Below are 20,725 nucleotides of genomic sequence, written 5' to 3'. Positions count from 1 at the left end.
TGGGAATGTAAATTGATACAGCCACTATGGAGAACAGTATGGAGGTTCCTTACAAAACTAAAAATAGAACTACCATACAACCCAGCAATCCCACTACTGGGCATATACCCTGAGAAAACCATAATTCAAAAAGAGTCATGTACCAAAATGTTCATTGCACCTCTATTTACAATAGCCAGGACATGGAAGCAACCTAAGTGTCCATCATCGGATGAATGGATAAAGAAGATGTGGCACATATATACAATGGAATACTACTCAGCCATAAAAAGAAACGAAATTGAGTTATTTGTAGTGAGGTAGATGGACCTAGAGTCTGTCATATAGAGTGAAGTAAGTCAGAAACAGAAAAACAAATACTGTATGCTAACACATATATATGGAATCTAAGAAAAAAAAAAGTCATGAAGAACCTCGAGGTAAGACGGGAATGGAGACGCAGACCTACTAGAGAATGGACTTGAGGATGTGGGGAGGGGGAAGGGTAGGCTGTGACAAAGTGAGAGCGTGGCATGGACATATATACACTACCAAACGTAGAACAGATAGCTAGTGGGAAGCAGCCGCATAGCACAGGGAGATCAGCTCGGTGCTTTGTAACCACCTAGAGGGGTGGGATAGGGAGGGTGGTAGGGAGGGAGACGCAAGAGGGAAGAGATATGGGAACATGTGTATATGTATAACTGATTCACTTTGTTATAAAGCAGAAACTAACACACCATTGTAAAGCAATTATACTCCAATAAAGATGTTAAAAAAATAATAAGAAAAACATATACCACAGAAATAAAAGGACTAATATCCCTAATAGATAAATACTTCTTAGAATTCAGGGACAAAGAAAGGAGCCAAAACCTGGTAGAAAAATGGGGGCGGGGGGAGAAGCCTGAACAGACAATCCAGAAAAAACATTAAAATGTTTCTTAAACTTAGGGAAAATTGTTCAAACTCACTCGTAATTAGAGAAATGCAAACAATATAGATACCATTTATCACCTATTAGATTAGGAAAAGTTAAACAATATGACAACATTCTATTGGTGAAACTGCGGGAAAAACAGGTACTCACAAACAATGCTGGTGGAAATTCAAACTTTTTGGACAACCTCTCTGGAAGGGAATTTGGCAGTATCTAACAAAACTACATATGCACTCACTTTTTGCCCTAGCAATCCCACCAAACCTTCACCTCCAATAATACAAAAAGGTTATTCATTGCAGTATTGTTTATGAGATATTGAAAACAACCAAGGTGCCTATACACAGATGGAAGTATTTAACCATTAGTGATTTTAACCCTTTTTCTGTGGTTATGTACATGCAGTGATGGAATAAACTATAGGACATCCACATAATGTAGTACTATGCGGCTGTTAAAAAAATGAGGAAGATTTTTATGAGCTAATAAGGAGTGATTTCCAGGACGTACTCTTAAGTGACAAAGGTAAAGCCCAAAAGAGTGTCTATAGTATGCTACCCTTCATGTTAGAGAGAAGGGTATATATGAAGATATGCAGGTATCCACTTATTAGTGTAAAAGAAATAGTCAATTCTGCTATAGCACAACATAGCCATCCTTATAAATCTCTACATTATGCAGAACTGCACAATAAAAACCAAAGGGTTTATAGAGAAAACAGAGCACAACACTCAAAAAGCTTCTGTGACACACACACACACACACACACACACACAGGAACCTAATAAATAAACAGTAGCACAATTTTACACATGTGAAATGGTTAAGAAATACATAATACATGTGTCACTTTCCCTAAAAAAGGCCCTGAAGTTTGCTTGTGGAGTGGGCGTCAGGAGGCGGGGTAGATGCAGGGGTACCTGAAATCAGAAGGCAGGTGTGGACAGGGGTGGCTGCTAAGACACGGGGTGAATCGAGGGGGCACAGAGGTGTTTGAGGTGTGTGTATTTTGTGTGTTTTTACACAGCTCAGGTCAGCTGGGTGCAGTTTCTGCATTCACCTCGAGTTTCTCATATGTGAAATTGTGCCTTAACACACGCAAAATTCACACTAAGCTCAACTTGTGCTCTAAGATATCAATCACGTTGGAACAAATTCACTTTTTCAAAACAAGAGTTACAGCAGAACTGACTGTATAGGAGAGATAAACCAGAAGCTAATGAGATTGGTTTACCAACAGGGCATAGGTGGGAATGGGGTAGAAAGAATGGGGGATGGGAAGGAGGTAGCAGGGTCAAGGCAGTGTGACACTTCTCTGAGTATATTTTTGGGGAGCTCTAACCCTTAGAACCTAGGGTAATGTTTCACATACCCCCCCCCGTAAATAAATAATTAACATCAGCCAGAATGTAAGGAGAATCCAAAGTGGAAAACACGCAGTAACAAATAAACCTAACTATATTACAAGTGAATATCCTAACCACGCTGAAGGAGATGGGGAAGGAAATAGCTAACCTAAGTAACTTTGGAAAGAAGTATTTTTATTTTGTTGTTTTCTTTTAACCACAAATATTTATTGATGGATTGATGAATATAATTTTAAACAGAGCAATAAGACACAGCCATGGATTAAAACAGTGTGCTATACTGCCAAAAGAGGGCAAAGGCATAAACTCGGAAACTTTAAATATTCAAGTCAAAGAGCCTCTGAGGTACTGAATAGAAAATTATCAGACAATCTTCCCTTTTACACAGTTCCTGTGTTACATCACTTGATCCTAAAGTCAGAATGGTACGTCATACAGAATTTCTCATTCATTTATACTTGAGCCATCTCGCCTGGCCACTCCTCTGTCCCCCATTCTTTCCCCTTCCCTTTGCAGTGGTGTTCTTTGGCCATTCCCTTTCTAAAGAATTGCTTCTTCTTAAGCAAGAAAGCAAGCAAGCACGTAGTGAGTCAGAGAATGTCCACCACAGGCAGATACGTGCATGAATGGACTTAGGTGTTAGGATGGCAACAGCCTAATTCAGTGAGGTCTAAACTAAGCTGACTGGCAAAGAAGCTGCCCTGGCTCCTGGCTCGCTGAAAGGTCTACAATTGTACCTCAGGTTGTGCCACCATTGCCAGACCCCGTGTTTCTAAGCGATTAGCAGTGGAGGTAGGAAGCCAATGTAACCAGGCAGCTAATGTGACAATACAGTCAGTGCTTTGAACCTCTACTGGGAGCTGACTATGGCTTCTGACATAATCATTGGCCAAGTGCAAAAACCTTCAGGATACTGAGGACGATCTTGAAATCTCTTGGACAGGATGAGTTAGGCATCTCCATAACTCTAATCTTTCTACTTGGAAACGTGAAGTGAAAAACATCCCAGGGCATGCAACACTGAGGTATAAGCCACGCTACAGAGGTGGTAACACAGGAAGCTTTTAGGGTGCCCAGCCTCCTTGTTCAAAGAGCCATGAGGAAGTCCCCAGGCAAATTGTCAGGGCGGCTCTTCTGGTGGCGACAGTGCCCCAAAGCTGACCAGACCAGCAGGCATATGGCTATTTACTGAAGAACCAACCCTGTACTAACAAGAGTAGCCACAGAGTAGCCACCCTACGTGTGCAGAATCAGAGGCCAGAGGTCGAGTGACCTGGGCAAGCCACCTAGAAGGGATGGCTCGACACATTTTAAGAAGAACATTTCCATCCAGTAGCCCTTTGATGACAGAGCAGAGTACAAGGGACCAACAGATGGTCACATTCTTCTGAAGAGAGATGCTCCTGGGGAGAGAACATCCCAGAGGCTCATTTGTGAGCAAAGGGAAATAAAAACTGGCAGACCACAGAACCATCTTGTCAAGTTAGACATATATTTAAGGGGGTGCCTGGTAGAAGAGAGCGGATTTTGAGGTGGAACAAAGAGCACGCAAACTGAAAGGTCTAGTGAATGGGGGTTGGGGGACAGAGAAACAGGACGCAGAGGACAACTGGGAAAGGCTGAAGGGGCATGCTGAGGCCCAGCGGGAGGGGAAGCAGCATGGCCAGTCGGCATCCGTGAAAGAGCTTGCTCGGCTGCTTCTTGGCTTGAGTCCCTCTCTCACTTTCTCAGTCTGGATGGATGTGTGGCATTCAGCAGCATAACTGGGGAACTGGTGAATGGGTAGTGAAGAGAAATAGACTGGGTGTGCCATTCTGTAATGCCCCGTGTACTGGGAAAAGCCAGTATCCATCTTGATCTCCTCAAGCTCTTCCCTCCACAGTAACGTGGAAGTCTGAGATCCCATCCCCATGCGGGAGCTTCCCGGGGAGCAGCCGCGGCTAAAGCAACCATGTAGATGAAAGACAAAAGGAACTGTACACAAATATTGTACTTTAGTTAGTAAATTTGTTCTTTACAAGAGAATGAGTTAGAAATTCTGAAACTACTTTTTGTGTATACTAGGATTGAACAAATAAATAAACATGTTATGGATAATGACAGTTTGTCACCATTGGAGAAAGGAGTTAGAAAGAAGGAAAGAAAGACATCAAGGATGAATACTGTGGTGTTGGATTAGAATCTAAAGTATCAGTATAAATTCATACATATATTCTCACACACACACATACACACATACATGGATATGCAGGTGGGTAGGCACAAAATAAATATGTGCACATGTGCATGTATGAGTATACAAACGTATTTCCTCGCTCTGTCACCTGAGAGTGCCTTAGAAGCAATGACACTCTGGTAACACTGAGCACATCTAGTGCCCAGATCTTGTTTCTAAATACCACTCTCTGATAAGAGAAACCAGGACTCCTTTCCAGGGCTGGCCAGGGAAAACAGAAGATAAGCCTGGAATATCTTGAGAGGCCAGAAAGCAAGAAAGTACTAAAATAAATAATAATAGTGGCATGTCAGAAAGGCACAGGAGCCAACTTGAAGGTGCTCCCGATGGCCAAATCTGGGACAATACAATAATGATAGTAATAGATGATAACACACAGTATAAAAGAACTGTCTATGAGTCTATACTGTCTATAAGTAATTGGGATAAGTAAATGAATACATGGGGGTGGGGTACCTCTTCCTTACAGAAGAATTCTAACTAATAAATGTAGAAATACTGATGGAAATTTTTTTAAATCACTGTTAGCCAAATATGACAGCAAAACCTTTTACAGACAGTAATCATCACAGGATGCTAAAATAGTTGGGTGAAATTATGTTGAGAAACAGGATATTTGCATACTTTCAAAATTTCGCCCCACAAGATACTTGTTGATTACAAACAGAAAATAGTAACTTCAGCTGCAAAAGCCTGGCAGACACGATCTTAACCAAGTGATCAAAGTTAACATCCGCAGTAAAAGGGCACGCCTATACATGAGCCCCCTGACATCATGCACTGAGGTAACACTTCTGTGGGATTCTCGCTAAAAATGAGTAACCTCAATCTAATCATAAGACAACATCAGACAACTCCAACTTGAAGGACATTCTAGAAAATAATTGGCTAGTACTCTTCAAAAGTATCAAGGTCACGTAAGGCAAAGATTGAGGGACTATCACAAACTGAAGGAGACTAAGGAGATTTGACAACTAAATGCAATGTGAGACCCTGGACTGGATCCTGGACCAGAGAAAGGACATTAGTGGGAAAACCGACAAAATCCAAATAAGGTTAATAGATTAGTTAATAGTATTTATGAATGTTAATTTCCTGGTTTCAATAAATGTACTATGGTTATGTAAGATGTTAACATTAGGAAAACCTAGATAAGGAGTATGTGGAAACTCTACTATTTTTTTTACAACTTCTCTGTTAAGTATAAAATGATTTCAAAATACAAAGTTAAAAATACATGTAAACTCTTAGCCATGGATATTTCACAATTGGGACTTACACTCCAATGCCTATGATACATATATGGCTTCAGTATAAGGTAGGTTCAACCAGGAAATGCTTAGTTCAGAATTTCTTTACTTTAAATAGCAAAATTTAGAAGACCACAGAAAATCTAATCTCAAATGGTTAGAAGTTGCCATGGTATGTGACACTTTGGCCCTTAACGTACCATCATGGCATAGATTCCCATTTCAGAGTGTGGAGTCAGTTTATCATAGCAGTTCACCCTGATCCCCTGCTGAATGGAATGTCCAGCTTATCTGTTCTCATCAGTCAGGGCCCTTGGTCCACGCCCAGATCTGCGAATACGTGGAATATTCACGTGCTCTTGCCCTGCATAAGCCTAAGGCAGGCATTCCCAAGAGATTATAGCACTCTTTCCCACACAGTCCCCACCGCCCCTACTGATCAGAGTCAGCACTTGAGCTGAACCATCTATTGCTGTGTTCGGCCTGCACTCAGGTCTATGGGGACTCTTGAGGTCTAAGTCCCTGCTTAGATTCTGCTGTCCAGATAGACAGGCATGGAAGTCACCCTTCCTCAAATATGGGAAGAGACTCCAGCAGTCTCACCAGTGTCCTTCTCCAAGCTTCATCAGTGATCCAGGGTAGACTGTCTAATGGTCCCTGTGGTATTAGATAAAGATGCTTGACATGAGATGGAGCCTGATGACAAAAGTTGACCAGGTTCCAGAGAAACACTGAGGCCTAAATCCTTATCATCAGGAGTGACAGTTAACTTATTCCAATCGTGTTCACAGTAATATTCTTTGTCAGACTTGATAAAATGAACGAGGAAAGAATATCAGAGATTCTTTGTCATTTCATAGCCTGACAGTAGTCTTCTAACTTATCACACTGTGGCATCCAGGGATATTAAAATAAAAATCTGTCAAATCATACTTTTCTTATTAAGGGGATGCATTTGCAGGACAGGGGACATTCCAACAGCCTTATTCAGAAGTAAATGGAGGTCATCACTCAAATTCGGACCCAGACCCCTTTGGTCATAGTCCAGAGCTATAAACAGTGACGATGTTTACTCTTCCATTTTCTATCGAGAAGAAAAAAATAGGACTTACCAGAAGGCAGCTTCTGAGAAAAACTAAACTAGCTTACAGAAGAATCAGAAGGCTGAGAGTGGAGTTCCGAGCCACGAGAGATTAAAGACTAGTGCCGGCAGGAGAGGGTATTTCAGTAGTATTTACCTGCCCTAGGATAAAGACCTTCTCACTGCCTCACCCTCTCTCCTATCCCCAGCTCCCTCTTCTCTTATCCAGTCTCTCCCCTCCTTCCCTTTCTCCATGGGTGCACATTAGAGATTTTCAATATTCTAGTGGTTTATAAGAGTTAGGACTAAGAAACGCTACCAAGCCTTTCCTTTGCTATAAAAGAATTATACAGGGCTTCCCTGGTGGCGCAGTGGTTGAGAGTCCGCCTGCCGATGCAGAGGACACGGGTTCGTGCCCCGGTCCAGGAAGATCCCACATGCCGCGGAGCGGCTGGGCCCGTGAGCCATGGCCTGCGCGTCCGGAGCCTGTGCTCCGCAACGGGAGAGGCCACAACAGTGAGAGGCCCGCGTACCGCAAAAAAAATAAAATAAAATAATAATAATAATAATTATACATACCACAGAGTCCCAGACAAGTCTCGTTTTGCTTTTACAAAATATCTTCATAGTTTTGCAAGCTCTCTCAGAAGCATTCTGTTGTTTTATGACCTTTCTCAGAATGGTACTGGCCATCCAAATTAAGTCTCTCTTGCTTCAGCTTAGGTATTTCCCTTTATCTCATCTAGTTTGCTCCTTTAAACCAGTTCAGAAAAATTCTAACTTTGGTATGAGAACCTTTGACATACAAATTCTTCCCTAATACTAAACCTTCTATTTCTCCATTCTGCCTAAAGAAATAATTTCAAATCCTTAGCCCAATTACTCTCCAGCCTCTGTGCAATCTGGTCCTAACTTACCTTTCCAGATGGATTTCCCACAAGTTCTCTGTACACACCCTAGATCTCAGCCAAACCAAACTCCATGTGCTTCTCTAGAAAAATATCCTGCACTCTCAAAACAGTATTGCCACTTGGAATGCCCTTTCCCCTATTATAGCTTCTTATTTATTTCTTCATTTTGAGAAAAAAAAATTAACCCAACACCTACTATTAATAAGTACTGGAAGGATACAAAAATGAATGAGACATAATCTCTGCCATCCAGAGTACATGACTACTAGAGGAAATTATGTGGTATTGAGTATCAGGTGTTAAGACCTAACTGGTGTGGGGTGTTAGAATGGGGTCAATGTTAGGATTAAACTTCATGGAAAAGGTAGCATTTGAGAAGACCCTGAAGGATGGGGTCGAATTCTGAAAAAGATTGCAGGCCGAGGAAACCATGAGAGCAAGCACACAGAGGCGGGAGAAAATGGAGCGTATATACAGAAATTCAGATACTTTGGTTGGGCTGCAGTGCTTCAATAGACCAGATCTTGAAGGATCTTGAATGTCAGACTAAAATGTTTGAATTTATTCCATACGCAGAGGAAATTATTGAAGGGTTCTGAGCACACAAATAACATGATCAGAAAGAGCAATGCTTTATGAAGGTACGAGGCTGTGTGTGGACAGGATTAATTTCCTCCATTTCTAGTATGGTATTTCTTCATGGTATACTAGGGAGAGAAAAGCCTGACTTGAGTTTCAAATATAGGATTACAGGAGTGGGGATGCCTATCACACCCTCCATTTAACTCACCTGTCTGGTCTTTGCAGCAGGTAGACAGATCTGGGAAACTGGCCATAAGTAGTTTGTGACTCTGTAGCTGCTATTCCAATATGGTATTTTTCTTAGAGTAAATCAGCACAGCACCTAGCATGTGGAACACAGCTACTGACCCTAGCAAATACTTTTTCCCTCTATACCCATTTTCAAGGGTCATCAGAAGCAATTTGCTTTTGGCACTATGTCAGCTCTCCTGCTCTCTGCCATAAACTGCAGAGATCATTATCATCTTGACACCCCACAGAACATCACACTTGTTCATGTTTTCCTCCCTTGACTGAGGAACTGGAAGTAGCAAGCACTTCAGATGCCTCAGACACAAGCAAGCCAGGGGCAAAAGCCTGGTACTTCATCAGTCAAGGTCCAGTCAGGAAAACAGAAACCACACCAGTTATTTTAAAAGAGAGAATTCAATACAGTGAAGGCATTATAAGACTGACATGGCAAATGGGAAACTGAGGTGACACAGATATAGTGACTGCAGAAAGCAGCTGACACTCCGAGGGCAGAACCTAAGAAGGAGCAGCTGGTGCGGAAATGTTTGCAGAGTCCCAGCAATAACAGTGCAGAGTATGGAAGAATAGATTTGCAGCTGACAGACAACAGCTTAATAGCCAGCACAATAGCTAAGGAAAGAATTACCCAATGAGTCTGGTTCATATTAAATATTGTGAGAAATAAAGAAAATTCCCTATTGCAGACTTTAGCTTTGGAATTCTTTCTTTCTTTTTAAAACATTAGCCTGACTGTGGAACAGCCAATAAAATTACTTGTTTGTACACATCATTACAGAACATTCTCAGGTTGACATTCTCTTGCATGCCTGAGACATTTCATTGTTCAGAGTATAAGCAGACAATGGAATACTACTTGCAATAAAAAGGAACGAATTACTGATACACACAAAAAAGGATGGATCTCAAAGGCATTATGCTGAGTGAAAGAAGCCAGTCTCAAAAGGTATGATTCCATTTATATGACACTTTCAAAAAGACAAAACCATAGTGATGGAGGACAGACTAGGGGTTGCCACAGGTAGGAGGAGGGGGAGACTGTGACCAGAAAGGGATAGCACGAGGGACTTTGCTGGGATAATGGAAATGTTCTGAATCCTGACTGTGGTAGGGTTACAGGAGTCTATGCATGTGATAACATTCATAGAGCTGTACTCAAAAAGGAGTCAATTAAAAAAGGAAAAAAACAGGGGGAAGGTAAAGAAGGAGCATGCATGGCTTGTGCGCGAGCAAGTGTTGCCTTTTTGTCTTTGTTTTTTAAATCTGCTGTGGTAAGGTCAAGCATGACTCCACGGAGCTTTTGCCACATCTGGCCTGAGTTACAAGGGGAAAGTGTCCCTTGGCGTGAGACCGGGTGTTCAACAGCTCTTCGGTTACCGCACACCTCGGAGACCCCAGCTGAGGGCAAGGCACAGAGGGTGAGGGAGGAACCTCCCTACGCCTCTGGGCTGTTCTGGGACTCACACTGCCAGCTCCTATGATCTAGGGGAGGGTATTTGTGCTGTTTGCAGCAGTTCAAAGCCTCCTTCTTCCCTGCACTTCAAAGCCTGGCCTGCTTTTCCCCCACTCATGGCTTTTATTTGGTGCTAGCGACCTTTGAGGATTGACGCTGAGTGGACCTTGGCAGTGACCCCACTAATTGGCAAAGCTGGCCACAGGGGATGAATAAGATACTCACTGGCAGCACCATCACAGTGACTGCGGTCCAGTGAGCCTTGTTTTGTGTTCTTGGCAGTCCAGAGCAGTTCCCATGAATAAACAACTGAGCGGCGGTGGGAAGTGTGCTTCCTCCCAGCCTGCCTGTAGTCCTCTTTTCCATTCGCATGGAGACTACTTTCCACACATGCTTCAAAATGCAATTTTGTTGTGCTCTGCACATTTAAATTACTTCATTAATAGAATGCCATTAAACAAAGGGTTGCTGAACTTTGAAATACATACAATCATTTTGCATTCCATCACCCTAAGAATTTTTGTTCAATTCCAGCTGAGATCAAAAGGAGGGAGATTCTCTGCAGTTCCAGTCTTTCAGAAAGCCTCTCTTAGGGTGAAAACTGCACCACTGCCATTGCCACCGCTGTTCAAGCTCTGCTCAGTAGGGGCAGATCTCTCTCTCATACACAAAATGTCTATCAATCTATCAACAGAATGGGATTCAAAAGTGAATGAGCACGGTACTCTTTTGTGTGTGGCTTCTTTCGTTCCACATGATTTTTTTGAGGTCAATGTTATACGTATCAGTGGCAGGTTCTTGTTTATTACTGTGTAGTATTCCATGGTATGAATACAGTAGTCCACAACTTGTTTATCCTTTCTGCTGTTGGTGGATATTTCTAGTTAGGGCTTTTTTTTTGCGGGGGGGGGGAGGCTTTTATGAATAAACTTGCTGTAAATATTTTTGTGAAAGGCTTTTTGTGGACATACTCATATTTCTTACTTCCGTATACCTAAGAGGGAATTTAAAGGTAGACATATGTTCTATTGATACAAATAATAAATGCTGGAGAGAATGTGGAGAAAAGGGAACCCTCCTACACTGTTGGTGGGAATGTAAATTGATGCAGCCACTATGGAGAACAGTATGGAGGTTCCTCAGAAAACTAAAAATAGAGCTACCATATGATCCAGCAATCCTACTCCTGGGCATATATCTGAAGAAAACTCTAATTCAAAAAGATACTTGCACCCCAATGTTTATAGCCGCTCTATTCACAACAGCCAAGACATGGAAACAACCTAAGTGTCCATCAACAGATGAATGGATAAAGAAGATGTGGCACATATATACAATGGAATATTACTCAGCCATAGAAAGAAACAAAACTGAGTTATCTGTAGTGAGGTGGATGGACCAAGAGTCTGTCATACAGAGTGAAGTAAGTCAGAAAGAGAAAAACAAATACCGTATGCTAACACATATATGTAGAATCTAACAAAAAAAATGGTTCTCGTGAACCTAGAGACAGGGCAGGAATAAAGATGCAGATGTAGAGAATGGGCTTGCGGACACGGGGAGGGGGAAGGGTAAGCTGGGACGAAGTGAGAGAGTGGCATGGACATATGTACACTACCAAATGTAAAATAGATAGCTAGTGGGAAGCAGCCGCATAGCACAGGGAGATCAGCTCAGTGCTTTGTGACCACCCAGAGGGGTGGGATACGGAGGGTGGGAAGGGGGGAGATGCAAGAGGGAGGGGATATGGGGGTATATGTATACGTATAGCTGATTCACTGTGTTATACAGCAGAAACTAACACAACACTGTAAAGCAATTATACGCCAATAAAGATGTTTTAATAAATAAATAAATAAAAGAAATAAAGGGATGACTTGGAAAAGCAGACATGACAATGATAAGGCCATTTTTCCCAGTCCTGAATATTTAAATAGATATTATCTTTAAATAGATATTAGTGTATACAGTGGTTAAAAGAAGAACTCAGTAGGCACCTGTTCTCAAATATCTTCCTCTTAGCCTACAACCACTGTCCAGAATTCTGCTTGAGATTTATTCCTTTGGGTTTATCACCAGGAGTTCTCAGCACGTTGATGTGAGCTCATCTGCAGGCTTCTTTCCAGCCTCGCAACTGGCTGGGAGAGTGGCGTGAAGGGTTTGGGCACGTGGGGTGCTGCATTCAGGCCCTCTGGGGAAGTGTGAAGGCCTTGCTTTGCCTGGGAAAGAGTGGTGACAAAGGAGGAACCAGGAAAGGGACAGGGAAAGCCTAGGATGGGCCCTAAACTTTGACTTCCCTCATCGTTTTGTTTTCCCCATGGTTGTACACTTTGGTGAAGGTTGGAGTTGAGAAGAAAGGAAAGGGAGAAGCACAGTAGGAGTTTAACGTGATGTTATTGAACATGTTTGGAAGATAGGAGCACAGTGTGAGCCAGTAGGAGACTCTGGGACATTCTCAAGGGAATAACAGTGCTATGTAATTGTAGCAGTAAGAGCGATATGTGAAGAAGGTATTGCCAGACTCTTTTAAGCCTTCCAGAAAGATCAAAGCACTTCATATTTATGTACAACACATACACACACTCCAGTGAAGAAAAATCTGAGGCAGCCAAGTTCCCCTCTATCTCACAGACAGGCCATAATACGTGCAGAAATGCAAAGACTCGGTCTAAGGACAACAAGCCCCAGGGTAGAATGAGAATAAGATCTCAGCTCACCTACTAGGAACCCAGCGTGGCTTGCAGTGGACATCTTCGCTCTAAGGTTTTACTCCTGTATTCCAGTGTGCCACGGCATCCGTTCTCTAGTAAACAATTCTCATGTTTAAGACAGCATGATAGTAATAAATCAGCTCGGAAAGTTTACTGCTATAAATGCCATGTGGTATCGGTTAGATCACAAACCAAAGCCAATTTTTCAAAACACTTCCTGCTGGAATTACCACAACATTTTAACAGATGTCTTTTGGAAAGTTCTGAAGCAAAACAAGCCCCCATCAGAGTATGAAATAAAACCGAAAAGAAAGTAAACTGTGGACGGATTATTTTTTTTCTTTCGGCAGTAAGAGAAAGATTGGAGAAAGTCTTGAGATCTTTGGAGAAATACTTGTTCATAGCCACCAAAGTGGAGAAATTAACTTTTCTCTCACACACACACCACAAGGAGAAACTGGGGTTTGGAAAATATTCCTTCATCATTCACCAAAGAAATTTCTTTGACAGCTTTGAGTATAACGTCTGTTATTTCTTGTTCCGAACACTGGTTATAACTCCAGCTTTTGTTGAAGGAGTTCCATAGGAAGCTAGAGTAACAATTTGAGGCTATAACTAATGGGGCCAGCAGGGACATAAATGCAGTGAAAGCATCAAAGAAGCATCTTTTGTCAGGGACAAGATGACTGGTGGTGGCTGATTCTAAAATGGTGCAGTACGGAGTCTGAGGCCTCTCAAAATCAGTGGGAGGGCCAGAGTGGAAGCCTGGAAAAGGAAGGAGATATTTCTTTTTGCACCTTTCTTCAATGTTTTGTTATGAAAAGTTTCATGAAAAGTACAGAAAAGTCAAAAGAACCATACAGTGAACACGCATATAACTCATGAAGGTGATATTAGTTTTCATCTGACAATTTGTTTATACTGGGGCTGATTCTGACCCTCATCAAAGAAGTGCTTTCGAATGAATGAATGAGTGGTCTAACAATCTTGCCACACACTTATTCTGGGGAAGCCAATGTTGCTCACTGCTACTCGTGCATGGAGTAATAATTCCAAAAGCAGATTTCCCCATGGGTCTGCTTCTGTCATCTGCTGTTTTGGATGCTTCTTGTTCATGCTGATTTGTCTCCTCCTTGCCTTGTTATCTTTGACTTTGTGCTGGATGTTATACTGAAAAATTGTATGTAGAAATAATTTGACAGCTTCTTTATAGAAGATTTTTGTTTGCTTATGCCAGGCACACGGGGGTGTTAGCAGTACAACAAATATTTACTGAGTATTACTGAGGCAGTAGGAATACAGTTATGAACAAGAAATGGTTCCTGCCCTTACAAGTCTTAGTCTGAAATAAGCAACAGGATTAATTTAAATAGAGCCTTTAAAGAATAATTTAGTTCACACAAGTTTGATCAGCATGTAGCTTTTCCTAACCTTATCCATCTACGTTAAGGAATAGCATGCTGGGCCATGCAGAGATACCCCAAGGTAGCAGTTCTCTTGGAGTTTTATTTCTTAGATAATTTAAGAAAAAACTGTATGAACTGACTATTGTATTTGCCATATAAAAACCTAATCAGAAATAATCAGAATGATTTTATTTCCTTTGACCAAATACCCAGGAAAGAGGATGCTTTAAAACACTTCGCTAGGGACTTCCCTTGTGGTGCAGTGGTTAAGAATCCGCCTGCCAATGCAGGGGACACCGGTTCGAGCCCTGGTCCCGGAAGATCCCACATGCCGCAGAGCAACTAAGCCCATGCGCCACAACTACTGAAGCCCACACACCTAGAGCCCGTGCTCCGCAACAAGAGAAGCCACCGCAATGAGAAGCCCGCACACTGCAACGAAGAGTAGCCCCCGCTTGCCGCAACTAGAGAAAGCCTGCGCGCAGCAACGAAGACCCAATGCGGCCAAAAATAAATAAATAAATGAACAAATAAATAAAAATAAATGTATATTAAAAAAACACTACACTAAGGCAGTTACTAATTCATGGCAAGAATAAAACCATAGCTCACGTGAATATTATAAACTTAAATACTCTACACAGACAGACCATCTGCAGGGGCTTGAGTGCTTGTGTCTAGGTGGTGGAACCAAAGAACACAATCCTTCCACACACGAGCTCAAGAGTACATAGTTTCAGCCCTCACAAGCTGGAGGTTGGAGCTACTATCAAAAGAGTGGATTGTACACCTGAAAACTAACACAATATTGTAAATACTTCCATTTAAAAATTAAATTTTAAAGAAGAGTGGAGACGCTGATTAGCTGAGAAGGAATCTTCTGTGGAGTGTAACCCACGCAGACCTTGATTTAATGATGGTGACCAAAACTGAATGGTCTGAGCTCTCTCTCTGGACTTGCCGTCCTTAGTCATTTCCAGGTGTTATCTCATGTTTGTCTAATGGGATGGGGGCGTTTCTCAAACAGATGAGAAATAAAAACCATTCCTCATCCCTCACTCCTGGAAAAAAATACTCAACAGGAAAGCTGACTAAGGAGATTTAAGACAAACTACCAAAATTACTATATTAACATCACTAATATATTTTCTGCCTTGCAGTTTCCTCCTGTGTAATTTTTTGAAATCCTTTCATGAGACACCTTTTGTTTCTTGGAAACAGGTTCGATTTCCATGTAGGCTTTGCATTCAGGTTCCTTTTCCTACTTCCATGAGTTCTCTATTTTGCACACTATAGCGTCTTACTCGAGACCTGCACATCACTACCTATGACTGATTCTTATGACAGAGCCAAGTTAGTCTCTGGCCACATATACCACATCTGTCAAAATGATCGCTTTCAACGTGGGAGCCACAGACCCTATGAAATTATCTTCTTAAATACGATCTAGATCAAAGTTAACTGGGCCTGAGGAGATGGCATTTGCTTTGCTTAAAAGTTAATGAGCAACCCTGTCAGTTAAAATTTAGAAACTTAGAACAGAATTAGACCTTGAGTGTTCCTCCCCTGCCATAGGCTTAAGAAGAACTAGAACTGCATACACCAATGCTAAGCCTCTGATGGAACCGAGCATTCCTTGTGGTTTCCTCTATTTGTTTTCACCTATTTGCACTAAGATGGTAAGTACCCTTGAAGTCCGTGGTGTCTGCTTCCTCCTGAGATCTTGAGCATGACCCTTACTTTATTTGGGTTTCCCATCACTGTTAAGACACACAGAGCTGGTATCATTCAAGTGCACAAATAATTTGTTGAGTTCTTGCAATGAGGAGGCATTTTGCTGACATCATGGAAGACTGAAAGGAAAATTAAATATGGCCCCTGACCTCTAGGAATTCATAGTCTAATAGATGAAAAGACACATCCAGGGATAATTCATGTTACAGTAAAGCAATGCTATATGGAAAGTGCTGTACTAGAGGGCTAACTGAATCCAAAGCTGACATGGTTTAGAGTTTAAAAGAGTTTCACTGTCCTTCTCAAGTAGATCCTGCAAAGGGGATTCTGGTTACTAGATTAGTCTCCTAACAGGATTGGCTACATGATTTGTGGGGCCCAGTGCAAAATGAAAATGCAGGACCCATTACTCAACAACTAAGCATTTCAAGACGGTGACAGCATCTAACCAAGCATGGAGCCCTTCTGAGCGTGGGGCCCTATGTGACTACACAGGTCACATGCCCATGAAACCGGCCCTGTCTTCAAACACAGACTATGAATATGAGGAAGGGGCACATTTGGAGCAGTCCAGAGGAGGAAATAATACACAAGAAATTTTCTTCCGAAGAGTTCAGAGGAAAATAAACTCACTCTAAGAAGATAATTTGGTCTTTCCCAAATTAGCAAATGGCACTGGGATCTAAAAGATATAAAGTTACAATTTACAAAGACAATTTCACAGATATTTTACAGCTACATGGTAAGGATAATAGTAATAGGAACAGTAGCTGACACTAACCCACAGAGCTTCTTAAGTGCCCAGATTCTTCTAAGCCTATTATTTATATTTACTCATTTAATCCTCAAAATGGCCCTGGAAGGTAGATACTATTCTTTTCCTATCTTAAGGACAAGAAAACTGACCTTAGAGCCCCTGGTCACACAGCAAATAAGTGGTAGAAGCAGGATTCAAACTCAGTCTAGCTCCAGAATCTGTGCTCTTAACCATAACCACTATTTATGCTACTTCTCATAAAACCAAGACGCATTCTGAAGGAAGGAAGGGAGTGACCCCAATATATTCATTCATTAATATCATAGATTTGACTTAACCAGATACTGTGTGTTGTGTGCATGTTTTTAATTTTTTCTTTTTTTGCATTTCATGTTCATAGTTTAACAGCACCCGTTCGCCCTCCCCCACTGAATGTTGCCACATGACCCCATGGAGTAGAAAGGTACTGGTTCTGAGAACGTTCCGTCACAGCCTATCCCATTCTCTCTATACACTTTCACTTTCTTCTCTCTTTCTTTATGGCAAACTGTGTTGTTTCTAACTAACTAACAGGTATTCTTTTAAATCAATTTAAAGAGCGGTATTTTCCTAACTTGAATTAAATAAAATATAAAGTAGACAGTAATATCATTGGCTTTTACATCCCCCCCTCCTCCAAGCTGCAATTAAGGCTTTGTTCAAGGCGTCACCTAACACCATCCCTGGACTCTGCAGTTTGGAGAAAAGAAATTTCAACTTGCCCTATATTTGTTAGAACTGTAAAGGTTCAGCTTCTCAAAGCAAAAGAGAACAGGACAAAAGGATTCGCCGTCAGCCAATTGTCCCTGTCACCATTAAATAAAAAGTGCTTTTGGCTGCCGGCCAGAGCCTGCAGTCAGGTCACTATTCTTTCTTTGTTTCCCAGTCCATTGTTATTCAAGGAAGGAATCGCTGACAAAATGTGGACTGTGGTGTGTGTCGGGGGGCAGGGGGTTCTCTCCAGCTCCTGCTCTCTCCCCCTCTCTGTCTCTCGGCACACACCAAACCTTTTTGTTTCCTTTTTGGAAGTTACCTAGGAAACAAAGTCTTTTGTGCTCCAACTTTATTTGAGCTATTTGCTTTGCTGGGAATCTGCACAAAAGCTGAAGAGAGAAAGAAGGTTGCAATGTTGTACTAAAAATGTTCATGGCGAACACCTTTTTCTCAAGGGGGGTAATCATATCCTGTTGGGTGTGCTGGGGGGCTTTGCAGGTACCTCTGACAAGGTAAGCAAATGCTGGGGGTTAGTTTAAAACAAGTGGCTCTGGAATCTTCTCTTTAAGGGGACTTTGACAATACGTGAAATCCTGAGTCAACAGGGCACGATGCTTCCAAATGTGAGAATGAGAATGTTTTTTAATCATCCTGATTTTAGGACAATATTATTAAAACCTAACTGGAATAAGAGGGGAAAATGCTTATTTTACACTAACAGCCACCTCCCAACAAATTGTGGGAAGAAATAAAACTAGGTTCAGCAGCAAAAACTAAGTCTTTTAATAATCTGGTTTAGAAACCCAGCCCTGAAATCAAACTTGGGATGGAGCCTTTTTAATAATCTGGGCTAGGAGCCCAACCCTGAAATAAAAGTTAGACAGTATTAAAATCGATCAAAGGTTTGGATGGAGAATTTGCAAATATCACATAGAAGTCAAGGTCTTTAAATACACAGCTGGAAGAAAAGCTTCGCACTGCGAAGCTGAAAGAAAAGAAACTAGACTATTTTACTCTTCGGAATTTGAAAATGAAACCCACTTGAATCTTTCCCCCCAGTAACAGTATTTGTATTTTCCACTATCGTCGTTGGGAGGAGATTCTTCACTTTTGCTTTTCCACATGCACAGTGTTGACAAAATTGCATTTTAAAACGTCATTCACAAATGCCATCATCCTGCAGTAAAATTAACTCCGTGTATTTGAATCTGGCCTCTCAGATTAGGTCGGCTTGTCCTTCTGGTTATGTGTTCTGGAATGTCTCCTGACTCCAGGCTTTCTGGCCAGTTTTCCAAACCTTTTCATAGGCATCTAAATCATCTTCTCCCTTTGATCCTAGTCACCTAGAGCTTTCAAGAGTTTGAGTAGGAATTTATGGTGAGACAGCTATCCAGAAAGTGAATCTACCTCTCAGCGGATTAGAGACTCACATCTTTCTTCAGTTTGAAGTTTGGGGATTTCTGGCTACCTTGTCTCTCCGCTTAATTCCCTTTGACCCGAAAAGCATGTTTAGCCTATTTTTTTTCTTTTGTGTTGCTTGACTACTGAAATCGTAACTTGCAGTTAGTTGTACTTACTAACTACGTCTAGGAATTCTTCCTTTGACCTGAAAGCTTATTTCTGACCTCATTTTTCTTAACTCTGAAATATATATGTGCTTACGTATAAACCCTGATGGCTGAGTCTGAATCTGAATGTACTTCGTTTGCAGTCCCATCCCCCGGAGGACGAAGATACAGATGTCATGCTAGGGCAGAGGCCGAAAAACCCAGTACACAATATCCCTTCCACACTGGACAAGCAGACCAACTGGAGCAAAGCACTACCTCTCCCGACGCCGGAGGAGAAGATGAAACAAGATGCCCAAGTGATTTCTTCTTGCATTATTCCCATCAATGTCACTGGTATCGTTCTGTTTTTTTCTTAGGGGCAGTGGGGTCAGAATATTCCATGTATTAAATATGGTCAAAATCTGTGCTGCTTGGTGTACCAGTTAAGAATACGTTTTGTAAACACATGACACCCTTTTCATCAGAATACGACCCAGAAGATGTTCAATATGCTTTTATCAGGTTTTGAACATCAATTTGCATATGTTCCGCTGGGCTGCTTGTTATGTAAATGATGGACAGTTTCTTTTTGGAAAAAAAAAAAAGTCACCAAATAGCTCTCTGGCCATAGCTGACTGAAATAATGGAGAAAGCGGCAGTGATTAATCATATGATAATGATGCGTGGCACTGCAAGAGAGAAAACAGCAAGCCCCAGGTTTCCAAAACCGCAACTAGTGATCCTGTAGACCAACTATAAAATCTGTTTTCATGCTTCCTTGGATGGAGGTAGGCTTGTTTCAGAGATCGTCTACACTTCTGCATTGATTTGGGGGAGTTTTGACCTAAAAAATACATGGATTCATAGGTGAAGGCTGAATTCTACTCTAAACGCAGCAAGCCTGGCTTCCATTCACCCTCTGCTTTCCTCCTCCTGTGTATTGAGAGTTTGGCTATTAGTCTAGGTCGAAGGCAAGCCTGTGTGGACTTTTCTTGAAAAGTCTACTGGCAGCAATTGTAAAATCCAGAATTGGTGATCTTAGAATGTGGTAACCTTAGTTGTAAGTAAAATAATGCTATAAAATATTCTAACTTTCAAAGATAGGAATTAAATGATGTACCCATTGGGCTTTCTTTAAGCATCTCTAATAGTTAAATTCTAACTTATTCTTATATTGAAAATCTCAGAATGGCCATTTTATGACTGATTTCCATCCTGGTGCCTTGTAACTAAAGATTGTATGTTGCTCGAGATGCATTTTGGACATGGCTATTATTAACGTCACTCAAATTTGTCTCATATAAAGTGGGGAGCAAATGGTGACCAGGTATCAGGGTAAATATTATTTTCTTCCTGACAAAAGGAGTTCTAGTTGATCGGCTGGTTGTGAGCTGGGACTTAATTTTCCTGATGACCTATTCAACTTGTAGGATAAAGTATTCTAAAGATGTGCACTTTATCTGATCTCCGTAATCTAACTGAGATGGCTTAGGGGAGTTCAGCTGTCAGAATGAATCATTTTGGCTCCGCTTAAACTAACTTTCAGTTCTGGGAACATCTGATTATTAGCAGCACCTGCTTTCTTCATGGCACTGTAAGTAAAGTCTTGTTTTCAAATTTAGTCCTTCGAGTATGGGTCTTGTAATTCAGGAAAAGGGAAGCTCTCTCCTGCTTTATTTCAGGAACTCTCAGACTAAAGCCTAGATTATATGTTGATTTCAAGAGCTTTAATGAGAAAGTTGTTAACTATGTCCATATGACACAAA

At 41.4% G+C, this 20,725-nt stretch overlaps 1 protein-coding gene and 1 long non-coding RNA gene across 3 annotated transcripts in view; one reads left to right on the top strand and one right to left on the bottom strand.

Annotated features, from left to right (window-relative positions):
* LOC132513748 (uncharacterized) overlaps positions 1–20,725 on the bottom strand; it is an 84,527-nt gene that overhangs the window by 49,730 nt on the left and 14,072 nt on the right. The gene's annotated exons all lie outside the window — the stretch shown is intronic.
* Positions 1–20,725, top strand: part of NHS (NHS actin remodeling regulator) — a 348,976-nt gene that overhangs the window by 317,356 nt on the left and 10,895 nt on the right. The window contains exons 4-5 of one of the 2 annotated variants that reach the window (XM_060138318.1): positions 17,057–17,119; positions 19,121–19,313. In XM_060138318.1, coding sequence (XP_059994301.1) covers positions 17,057–17,119; positions 19,121–19,313 — 256 coding nt within the window. The remainder of the gene's footprint in view (positions 1–17,056; positions 17,120–19,120; positions 19,314–20,725) is intronic. The other variant, XM_060138319.1, reaches the window with a different exon arrangement.

Source organism: Lagenorhynchus albirostris, chromosome X (assembly GCF_949774975.1).
Source record: "Lagenorhynchus albirostris chromosome X, mLagAlb1.1, whole genome shotgun sequence".
Classification (NCBI taxonomy): Eukaryota; Metazoa; Chordata; class Mammalia; order Artiodactyla; family Delphinidae; genus Lagenorhynchus; species Lagenorhynchus albirostris.
Note: the sequence above shows the minus strand (reverse complement) of the source record. Positions and strands in the feature narration are given on the sequence as shown.